At 42.3% G+C, this 12,298-nt stretch overlaps 1 protein-coding gene across 3 annotated transcripts in view; it reads right to left on the reverse strand.

The window, feature by feature from the left end:
- The window catches only part of LOC133049146 (ATP-binding cassette sub-family C member 4-like), a 150,071-nt gene that overhangs the window by 65,541 nt on the left and 72,232 nt on the right, over nucleotides 1-12,298 (reverse strand). For all 3 annotated transcript variants that reach the window (XM_061133055.1, XM_061133054.1, XM_061133053.1), the window contains one exon: nucleotides 10,399-10,545. In XM_061133055.1, coding sequence (XP_060989038.1) covers nucleotides 10,399-10,545 — 147 coding nt within the window. The remainder of the gene's footprint in view (nucleotides 1-10,398; nucleotides 10,546-12,298) is intronic.

Below are 12,298 nucleotides of genomic sequence, written 5' to 3' on the forward strand. Positions count from 1 at the left end.
AATATATTATCTAGGCTCCTGAAGTTCTTTCATAATTGAGGCTTTGGGAAGACAGCCTACAGGTGAGATGTGGCATCTCTAGGTGCTCTTCCTGACCTCTGTCACAGGTGACTTCCTTCCAAGGCCCTTCAGACAAAGCCACTGGCTGGGGGCTGAGTTTTCACTGCCACTACGTGTGACTCTGCTGTTCTCTACAGGGCACCTGGCTCACCGGAAGCACAGGCCACTGAAGGCTATCACTCTTGGCCAGGCCAGCATTAGAAGCTGAGCCTCAACTTTCCTGTCTCAGACTTAGGAAATACAGACTTCAGAAACTGTCTTTTAGTGATACCTTTATATGTCCAAGTAGCAACTTTTCTGAGCCTCTATGAATGCCTGCTTTAGAGGGTGAATCTCAGGATTAAATTGGCTCATGCAGGTAAACGAACCAAGTCATAATGCCACGAGAATTAACAGGTATCCAAATCACCAAGGTGAAAGAATAACTATTCCCCCAGGTTCTGCAGCATCGTGTCACCTGGGAAAGTCTACCAGGTACTGTGGGAAGGTCCACTTGTTATTAATAAAATGCAGATTCTGATTCAGGAATGTTAGTGGGGAACTAGAGAGTCTGCATTTCTTATTAAGTGGCCAGTTGATGGTGGCTTCCCAGATCATGCTTTGAGGGGCAAGTAGTTATTCAGTTGCTCTGCCCTGTCTGACTCTTTGCAACGCTGTGGACTGTAGCACGCCAGTTTCCCTGCCCTTCAGCACCTCCCAGAGCTTGTTCAAACTCATTTCCATTGAGTTGATTATGCCATCCAAACATCTCATCCTCTATCATTCCCTTCCCCACCTGCCCTCAATCTTTCCCAGCATCCGGGTCTATTCCAGTAAGTTGGCTCTTTACATCATGTGGCCAAAGTACTGGAGCTTCAGCTTCAGCATCAGTCCTTCCAATGAATACTCAGAATTGATTTCCTTTAGAATTGACTGGTTTGAGGCTTGATCTCCTTGTTTTCCAAGGGACTCTCAAGAGTCTTCTCCAGCACCACAATTTGAAATCATCAGTTCTTTGGCACTCAGACTTCTTTATGGTCCAGGGGCAAGAGATTGGACTATTATTTAATCAATTCAGTTTTAGAAACATTAAAATCAGATGGACAATTTCCCCACATATTCTTATTGATTTTGCAGCTTCCCTAGTCATTTTTTTTTTTTTACTTCGTAAAATAGCAATATGGAAATAAGGAAAACACATGTCAAGAAATGTTAAAGGTATAGTTCAAATGGTTGCGATTTTCTTGCTGGAAAAAATGCAAAGTTAAACGTAGCAGGATTCAGAAACACTACAAGCATGATTGGTCTTAGAAAGTGCCGGAAGCAGTGCTAGATTATTTTTTAATATGAAAAGGCTACTCAAGGATGAAAATTACATGAAAACCACCCCTTTACCTTTCACCAGATGTACGAGTCTTATGGTCTGAGAGACCCAGGGTTAACAAATATGTAAAATACAAGGAAAACAAAAGCAATGAGAAAAACCATCTCTCCACAGAGTGACTACAAAAACTGTCAACGTTTTTGATCAACTTTTTGATTAAAATAAAAAAAAATCAAAGTTTGGACCAACTGTGAAAGATGGTCAAAAGACTAAAGTCTTATTCACCAATGCATGGAGTATAGAAAATGTGAGATTAGAAAGTTTAATAGCTACTACCTTGCACTAACAGACATTAAGAGAATAAATGGTATTTACAGAATATTTCATTGGGCTTTGGGATACACTATTGTAACCAGAGCTGTGATTTCAAGTTCATGACCTTGTCGTATTGAAGTTTTTTTAAAGGTCTTCAAATAAAAATCCTTATGATAAATTTCCTTCATAGGCACACCTTGACTCTTCATCCACATGGCCCCTGCTGGAATATCTCCAGGGATGTAGAGGGAAGGAAGACTCACATGAACAGGGGTACCCAATCTATTTTCAGACTGTTATGTTAGATGGGGCTTTCTTACATTAAACTGAATCTTGCTTTTCTGAAACACCAACCTGTGTCACTTTTTCTGCCCTTATAAGCACACAAAGTGAATCTACTTTCTCTTGATATGACAGCCTTTCAACTCCTTGAAAGAAGTGAATCAGACCCTTTGCAGCAACTACTCCTTGGTGCCTCAGTAATCCCTCATCAGGTACGGTTCCCCATCTTGGCCATGGACTCTTGACTGGACTTTGACGGCCAGGCTCAGTTAATGATTTGTGCCCAAGACTACATCAATACCTCAGGTACTGGGATAAATTTGTATCCCCACCTCCCCTATCCTGCACAGGATAAAGTCAATTACAAAGCCAACAATGATGGCAAATTTTGGAGGCCAGATCACATTTGGGAGGTGTGTATAATGAAAATCCACATGACTCCCACCTGCACTGCACTGGTAGATTTGGGGGGAAAACCGAGCAATATTTGTAAGCGGCTCTAAGAGCACATCCTTTCTGACCCAGAAATTCCACTTCTAGGAATGTGTCTCCAGTAGTTCATAAATGAATCAAAGGTTTGAATGTTGCATATTTGTCAGGTCAGAAGTAGAAAACAACCTGAACAACAAGTCTGAAACAAGACTATAATGTTTTATGTACAATTTGAATTTTTTCAAGATAGTCTCATCTTTCTTCAACAACTGTGTACTGTGCAAAAAGGTAAGTAGGGCCCCCGCCCCACCCCGGGCACCCTGTCTGTTCCGCACCCCTTTGGGCAGGCGTGCGGGGACACTGCCCGGCCTGTTTCTGCGAGGTCGTGCGTGACCAGTCGTCCTGAGCCCACAGTGACCAGATTTAGCAGAGATATCTCAGAAAGCGCTGGCTGCAGAAGTCCTTCTGTCTGGGGCAGAAGCGCCCCGGCTGCTCCCAGGCCTCTTCTGAGGACGGGCGTGGGGAGCGGGCAGGGTGGGCAGGGTAAGAACAGCGAGGCTGCGGAGAGGAGAATCAGGACTATGGCAAGGATGACCCTGCAGCCCAGATAACGCAGGAAGCAGCGGGGCGAGCGCACGCCTTTCAGGATGCCCACAGCTTGCTTGTACAGCTCGGGGTCCTCCAGCACCTCCTTCAGAGGGTCCGGCACCGCCAGTGTGCTGAAGCTGCCCACCTTCCACGAGGGCAGGCTGTCCCTGTTGATGCAGTCCAGGGTCAGCAGGGCCTTCCTGCTGTAGAGGGCGGGGGCCGAACGCAGGGCCGGGGGTGCGCCTCGCTGTCCTTACCCTTCATCTTTGGGGCCTGGCAAAACCAGCAAGCTCAGCGGCTCCTCGTGATCAGCGCCAATGTATTTTTCGGCCCGTTTTTCATGATCTTAAGCGTCAACACCCTGTGCTGGTTCCGAAGGTCTTCCAAGAGGACCCTGCGGGAGCTGGAGTGCCGCATCGGGGAGGCCAACCTGCTGCTGGCGCTGCACTCGGTGCTCACGGGCTGCGAGACCAAGAACAAACTCTGCTTCGTGTATGTGCTGCTGGGCGACTGCAAGTGGGCCTTCCTGGGCGCCCCCGAAGGCGAGGCCGCGTTCCAGGAGGCCATCCTGCGGTTCGCCTCCAGCTACGCCTGCTGCTTCGCCCAAGGGCACTTCCCCCAGTGGGAGGAGGCTGCGGGGGCCCCTGGCCACCTGGAGGTGGGCCTGTGTTTCTGCCAGTTCGTGTCTCTGCAGCTGAGGAGACTCGGGGGTGGAGGGGGGAGGGTTGAACCCCGTGTGACGGTCTGAGGGCAGAGGCAGGGCCCCTTGCTGGACACCCGGCAGCCCCAGGGGGGCCCTGCGGACCTGGCCGCCCTGAGGATTGAAGGTAGATTGAAGGCAGGAGGACAAGGGGACGACAGAGGATGAGATGGTTGAATGGCATCACCGACTCAACGGACATGAGTTGGAGTAAACTCAGGGAGTTGGTGATGGACAGAGAGCCCTGGCAAGCTGCCATCCATGGGGACGCAAAGAGTCGGACAGGACTGAGTGACTGAACTGACTAATGAAGGCCTGAAAGGAGCCAGTGGCATTCCTCCTCTCGATCCAAGCGGGCTGGCAATGTGAACTGTGTGTGTTTGAGGATGCTGTGTTTGGAAACAACACAGGATAGAGGGTAACAACTGAGCATCTAATTTTAAAAAAAAAGGTAAAGTAGGGAGGGGAGAACAAGAGAAAGACGGGAAAATTGGGGGGGCGGGGTGAAAGAGAGGAAAGCAGAAAAAGAGTGGAGGAAAGAGTGGAGGGGGAGGGAGGTACCCCCACTGAATGGCCATGGTATCCAAGAAAAAATCAGGTTCCTCCTAACTGCTCTGGTTCACAATTTTCTACCTTTTCCACAAGACAAAATATCATGAAAGACAACACTAAACTTGTATTCTGAATGTCAAAGTACAAATTCACAATAATCACATTTTAAGAACTGAGTCCAGAATCTAAGGTGGAATCAGTAACTTCTTACATTTGACTCATACCCTGCTTACTTATAACCAACTGTAACTTAAAACTTGGAAGTCCCTATTTCTAGTCTGGGCTGCCTTATTATTTTTTAAACAACAACAAAAAGGTATATTTATATATTATAAAATACCAAAGTATATTTTTATTAAGGTATATTTTACATCTCATAAAATTTGCCCATTTCAAATGTACAATTCAATGGATTTTTGTAACCTTATTGAGTGATGCAACCACCACCAAAAATAAGTTTTAAGATATTTTTATGCCCCCAATTAGATCCCCTCATGCCATAGTAATACCCTGTTCCCACTTGTAGATCAGGCAAACACTAATCTACTTTCTCTATAAATTTGCCTTTTCAGGACATAACATACTAACAGAATTGTACAATTTGTGGTCTCTGAGTCTGACTTTTTTCACCCAGTGTAATATTTTTGAGGTTCACCCATGACATAGTATATGTCTTTTTGAGCCCCATTCTTTACCACAAAAGTGGTACTAGGCTCCAGTCAAAAAGATGCCATATCAGGCCACACTTGATCTTGAGGGTAAGTAAGAGAAGATATGTTATTTGAACACTCCAGTGTTGTGACCTTCTTTATATACACCCACAATTAGCTTCACCTATGGTTCTAGAACCTAATTCCTTTGATAAGAATCATCTGTTGGTTTGACAGCCCTGCAGAGTCAGAAGCCAGCAGTGCTGGGTTGAGGCCAGGCTCTGAGTCCAGTGGAGTATGGAGGGGTGGGAAGAACAATAAAAGACCCACTGTCCTGGTAAGAAATGGGATCTACATCTAAGCAGCCTATTGAAAAAAAAAGATCAGAGTCCCTCCAAAGGGGCAAAGAAAACACATCTGTACTTCCAGGTACAGTGTAAGGGGAAGGGGCAAAACTGGCCCAATGGATAAGTGTTCAGTGGAGCCTGGAGGTGGGAGGTAATTCGGGGGACTTCCTGCATCATTCTACATAAACTAATTCACCGACTAGACTAAGAAAAGGAGTAGGAGCTGTAGAAGGCTGGGAGCTCCACAGTCTCTTTATCTTTGCTGTTAGGAAAAAAAAAAAAAAAAGAAATTGAAAGAGCAAGAGAATTAGGAAACCATCAGTAGAAGAACCACCAAGTTCTGGTCCTCCTTTGACCCTCAGCAGCAAGAGGCCTTAGGCAACTCAGTCAACCTCCACTGAGAGGCAAACCCCTTTTCTGTAAAAGGGAAATGATAACATTCACAGAATAAAAAATATGATTATGCAGATATCTTCTAAATTATGAAGTACCCTACTTGTGACAGGTTTTGTTCATATTGTCCTTATGGGATTTTAGAGTTTTAAGGGACATGAAAGGTCACCAGGGATAGTCATTTCCAAACTTTGTCTTGTGAGGCATCTGAGATTAAACAGAGGTTCCCTGGAGAATGAGGCAGAAAAGGAAGTGAAGGACAAGACACCCCATCCATCTCTCTCACTGACCAGCGCATCCTAAACAGAACCTCTTACAAACATCTGGACTTTCACATAGTCGGCCTTTGAAGAAAGGGTTCTGCAGCTAACAGAAATGTTCAAATTCTTTCATAAATCAGACTTTCAGTGATGGAGGAGACAAGGTCCAACCTTGCTCAGGGTGATGCAATAATATTTTATCATGGGCTGGGTGCTGCTGTCGAGCCATCCTGAGATCTTCACCCGCCAGAGAGAGGAGGCATGGAAACCCCACTTTTCAGGGTAACTTCCTGCAAAACCCCTTGCTGCCTCTTATTTTTTCCTAAGGATGGTGCCTTGATAATTTTTTCCTATTAGAAAGAGAATTTAGAAATAGCATACTCTTTCTAAACTTTCTTGGCTGCCCTACAGAACATCTTACATCTAGCATATCCCAACTACCCATACCCAACTTCACAAGCTCTGCCTTAGACCTCTGCCCAAATTGCCAGCATGGAAACTTTTTATGCACTTTTGACTTCTCTTGATTTCACATAATTATCAACAGGCCTTAACTTGTCATTTAAAATAATTTCACTTACAACCTCCTTTCTTTATCAAATAATATTATACCATGTTTTTAGGAATAATAAGGAGAGAAGAGACGGAAGACAGGAACCCACTTTACCTCCCTTCCATCACTCCTGATCCCATATCCTTATTCTGATGGGGGGCCCTCCTCTCTTTTCTATTCACCCACTAAGCAGGTCCTCAGTCCCCACCACATCTGTTCAGATCCCAGCCTTAGCCCTTTTCTCCTCCCTGAGACTCTTGTTGACAAATGTAGCTCCTGGTAATCTACCACTCCCTAGAATGCCTTTATCTTTAGTGGACAGACTTGGAATAATGGTGTTGGCCTCTCAGGAACCCTCCACATCACTGGCAATGGCTAAATGATCAAAAGTGCCCAGGGAGTCCTAATCCAAGATTAGCCACCAAGTCATGCAGATCTCCTGTCTCAGGAATGACGAAGAAGTAGTTCTCCTGCCAGGAGAGAAGCAGGAAAGTGGATCAGACCCACCATACCCAGAAAAGGTGAGAGGCAAGGGGACTTGAGAACATGCACAAGCCCCTGGCTCCCAGGAGGACCCCGGCTCCCATCCACAGGTACAGGTACAGGACAGTCAGCATCCCTCCAGCTCCATGAGACACCCATTTTCTTTTGATCAAGCCCTCCTCCTCTGAACTAACCTGGGTAGATTCTGCCACTAGAAACCCAAAAGCCTGGACTAGAACAGTCATCACAGGTGTAACAAGAGACCTGCTTACCAAAACTAGTCAGGGAAAAGACAGATTTCTTTAAAGTTAAAACTTCAAATTGCTAAGTACCTTTTAAATAACAAAAATTACTTTAGTCATTTTACAGAACCTTTTTTATGAAGATAAGAGACTTCTGTTATGTTTTTATTTGTTCTTTTACCTTATAGTTTATTATAAAATATTGAATACAGTTTCCTGTGATATAAACAGGGTTATTTTAAACAAAACACACAGCGTAAACACAATTTTTCTTGACAATCCAGATCTAATATTTTGAACACCAATGGTTTAACTGGTTCTAAGCATTGCAATGTCCTTTGGGGTTACTTAATGCTCAAACTACTGCACAACTGCACTCATCTCACATGCTAGTAAAGTAATGCTCAAAATTCTCCAAGCCAGGCTTCAGCAATACATGAATCATGAACTTCCAGATGTTCAAGCTGGTTTTAGAAAAGGCAGAGGAACCAGAGATCGAACTGCCAACATCCGCTGGATCATCAAAAAAGCAAGAGAGTTCCAGAAAAACATCTATTTCTGCTTTATTGACTATGCCAAAGCCTTTGAGTGTGGATCACAATAAACTGTGGAAAATTCTGAAAGATATGGGAATACCAGACCACCTGATCTGCCTCTTGAGAAACCCGTATGCAGGTCAGGAAGCAACAGTTAGAACTGGACATGGAACAACAGACTGGTTCCAAATAGGAAAAGGAGGATGTCAAGTCTGTATGTTGTCACCCTGCTTATTTAACTTATATGCAGAGTACATCATGAGAAAGACTGGGCTGGATGAAGCACAAGCTGGAATCAAGATTATCAGGAGAAATATCAATAACCTCAGATATGCAGATGACACCACCCTTACGGCAGAAAATGAAGAACTAAAGAGCCTCTTGATGAAAGTGAAAGAGGAGAGTGAAAAAGTTGGCTTAAAGCTCAACATTCAGAAAACTAAGATCATGGCATCTAGTCCCATCACTTCATGGCAAATAGATGGGGAAACAGTGGAAACAGTGTCAGACTTTATTTGTTTGGGGCTCCAAAATCACTGCAGATGGTGATTGCAGCCACGAAATTAAGATGCTTACTCCTTGGAAGGAAAGTTATGACCAACCTAGGTAGCATATTAAAAAGCAGAGACATTACTTTGCCAACAAAGGTCCGTCTAGTCAAGGCTATGGTTTTTCCAGTGGTCACGTATGGATGTGAGAGTTAGACTGTGAAGAAAGCTGAGTGCCGAAAAATCAATGCTTTTGAACTGTTGTGGTGGAGAAGTCTCTTGTGAGTCCCTTGGACTGCAAGGAGATCCATCCTAAAGGAGATCATTCCTGGGTGTTCATTGGAAGGACTGATGCTGAAGCTGAAACTCCAGTACTTTGGCCACCTCATGCGAAGAGTTGACTTATTGGAAAAGACCCTGATGATGGGAGAGATTGGGGGCAGGAGGAGAAGGGGACGACAGAGGATGAGATGGCTGGATGGCATCACCGACTCAATGGACATGAGTTTGAGTAAACTCCGGGAGTTGGTGATGGACAGGGAGGCCTGGCATGCTGTGATTCATGGGTTCACAAAGAGTCGTACATGACTGAGTGACTGAACTGAACTGAACTGAAGATTATTTAAAACACACTCCAGCCCACCCATCCAACTATGATATTTTTTAAAAAAAATTTTAATACTCTGCTTTCAGCTGATACATTTTGCTGTCGCCCAGCACCTGCCTCCAACCTCTGTTCCTCCATTTTTACTTTTAGTGCTGAGGACTGAGGAGACCCTGCAACCCACTGGGACCTAAAATAAGACCACATGCTTTTAGCAAAGACATAAGCAATTCTCATATTTAAAGACATCCTGAGACTTTTTGAAAATGAAGAACATACTTCCAGATTCTGACTGGAGTCTGGGTATTTCTCAGAACACATCATAGTATAATCTATTTGGTAGTCTAACTACTTTTCAGGTTTATTAGTCTTGAGTTCACAGTTAGATTATACACCCATTGTAAACATGGGCCACATTTCACATAAAATCTATAACAAAATGCAAAGTGCCGGGTGGGGTGGAGAGTGCTCAAATAGGATTTACTCATAAAACACCATAAACCTAGAGGCTTTCCAACTTTCTTTTTAAGATGGGAAGCCTTCTGTACCAATGGACTCTTATACAAAAACATAAAACAAATATAAAAAATTATTATTTAAAATTGTTTCTTCATGAGGAGAGATTATAAGACCTAGAATCTACTCAGTGACCATCTTGCTACACATCAGTCAGGGGACACAATTATTGGAAAGATTAATTCTGATCATTACAGAGTTCATCAACATCTATTTATCTTCAATTTATAAATACATGGGGAAACTACCAGTTTGCAGAAGGTTCCTGTGGATCCAGTGAAGTTAGCCTCTTACAGAGTTATTACTCAGTCACATCTGACTCTTTGCAATCCCATGGACCATAGTCCACCAAGCTCCTCTGTCCATGGGATTCTCCAGGCAAGAATACTAGAGTGGGTTGCCATTCCCTTATCCAGGAGATCTTACTGACTCAGGGATCGAACTTGAGTCTCTCACATCACATGCAGATTCTTTACTGTCTGAGCCACCAGGGAAGCCCACTTAGAGTTATTGAAGTTAGCCTCGTATAAGTCACCAAATGTCCACTGTAAAACTACAGAGTTAATTTCATTGAAGAGGATGTTTACATTCACCAATCTTGCATTTTCATTAAGTTTTCATTACCATTTTAGGTAAACCTCAAAGTATAGGCACATGTCAGAATTCTGTGATCCCAGAAATGGATGGGAAATGAAAGATAGTAACACACAGCCTGTCTCAGGTAGAGATTCATTGTAAGAAGGTCCTTCCTAATGAACAACCTACCTTAATGCTAGGTAACACAGCCAACGTTTTAGCAACCAGTCAACACTGATTTATGTTTGCATCAACTGTAGTGTGTTTCATATGCCTCTGCAAAGTGAACATTTATTTATCTTTCCACATATACATGAACTGGAATAAAAGTTTATACGCTTCTATATTCAGATTTTCCCTGGTAGAAGAAGACATCAGGAAAGCTTTTTGTAGAAGATGGATCAACATGCACAGTGATTTTCTTCCAAGAATCTCCTCCAATTTCAAACATCAAATGTAATCAGGTACTAAATGCATTAACAAGACATGTTTGCTAATAAGTTTGATGTCTGACTTACCTATTGGATTTCTATCAAAGAACAATACCGGAGCTTTCAAAATAGACTCCAACATTTCATTGTGCAAAGTTTGTGAAGAATTAACAAGGACGTAGATTAACAATAGAGATCTCGTGATGCTGAAAAGGCCGGTAGCTACCATTAAACCTGAAACAAGAAACATCACTCAGAGCATTAGGTCTCTGCCTTTGCTTCCATGATGCTAAAGCATGTCAGGCACTTTATAAAGATATTATATGTTGTATTCTATAAATACAATTTATATGCAAATTCATATATAAAATAGATGAGTATATATACAATGGATCCTGTAAGAGTTTAATTTATAAGGAAGAATATAAAAATTACTATGTTTTCTCATTAAATAGAAACCACATGGGGAAAAGATCAGGTATAAACTACAATTTCATTCTAGGCTTTCCTAATACAATTACAAGTTTTAATAAAAACTCAGAAGAAAGAAAATTATATCAATAAAAGTAGTTGATCTTCCTTTGCTTCTATTTCAAATCTTACAAATTACATGTCCCACAATCTAAAATTGGGGAATGCTTTAGTACCAACTTGAATTAACAGGGAGCAGGAGAAATGATTTACCATTTCCTTGGAAATGTGTAAAATAGCTATCTCCATGCCTAAATAGCTGCAAAGACTGTGAAAATATTGCATTAAGTTGCAAGCAGAAAATCTCACAAATAATTGCAAGAAAATACAAATTATATTTTAGCATGACATAATTAACCTAAACAAGCAACTAATCTCTAAGTGTTTAATAGAAACATGAAGCATTTGGAAATGAACATAATCTTTTAAACATATTTTATTTAGTGACATAAATGAGTGCCCCCTATGCATATAATTTTTTTTTAATTTGTGGTTTTATATATTTAAGTAATTTTAATTGGAGGATTTATTACAACATTGTGATGGCTTTTGCCATACATCAACATGAGTCAGCCACAGGTATACATGCATCCCCCTCAGCATATAGAAATTAAAATAGCCCTTCTAGTACTTCCCTGGTAGTGTAGTGGATAAAAATTCCCCTGCTAATGCAAGGGATATGGGTTTACTCCCTGGACTGGGAAGATTACACATGCCACAGAGTAACTACCCTTGTGCTACAGCTACTGAGCCCGCATGCTCTTGGGCCTGCAAGTCACAACTACTGGGCCTGTGTACTGACTACTGAAGCCTATGAGCCTAGAGCCTGTGCTCTGCAACAAGAGACGCCACTGCAATTGGAAGCCCAAAACTGAAACTAAGAGTAGCTCCTGCTCGTGCTACTAGAGGAAGCCTGCACAAAGCAATGAGGACTCAGTGCAGCCAAAATTAAAAGTATATAAGTTTTTTTTTTTAATTGCCCTTCTTAAATCTCTTGAATTCACAATGCTAGAGTGGACATGACTTCTGTAAGAAGTATTCCATCAAGTACTTTTTTTTCTCCTTCAGCTGACATATGACTTCAGCTCTGAAAGTTACTCAAATTCCTGGATTCCATCTATGGGTATTTGTCTTATCCCACCATCCTATATGAATGCATAATAGAATCCCTTCCTTACTTCTCTAAGTCCCCACAGTCCACCAATTCAGAAGATAAACAACGAATGGATTTGTTTATTAGCAACGGATCAATGTAATAAACACCAAATTTCAATGAGTGGGTTCTTATAAAGATATCACACTCTGTAGAAAGCTTGTATGAAGGTTTCCCACAGGAATATTAATATTTTAGATGGGACTTCCTTTAAAAAGTGTGTAGTACTATATATATACTATGCATTCTTTTGAAAGTAGAAAGCTGTGTTAATATAAGTCTGGCAAGCCTCAAAGTTAATCACAGTTGCAGACACAATAAAATTGTGATCTCAAAGTAAGAAAGAGAAAGAATCTTAATTCC

This window comes from Dama dama, chromosome 30 (genome assembly GCF_033118175.1).
Source record: "Dama dama isolate Ldn47 chromosome 30, ASM3311817v1, whole genome shotgun sequence".
Taxonomy (NCBI): Eukaryota; Metazoa; Chordata; class Mammalia; order Artiodactyla; family Cervidae; genus Dama; species Dama dama.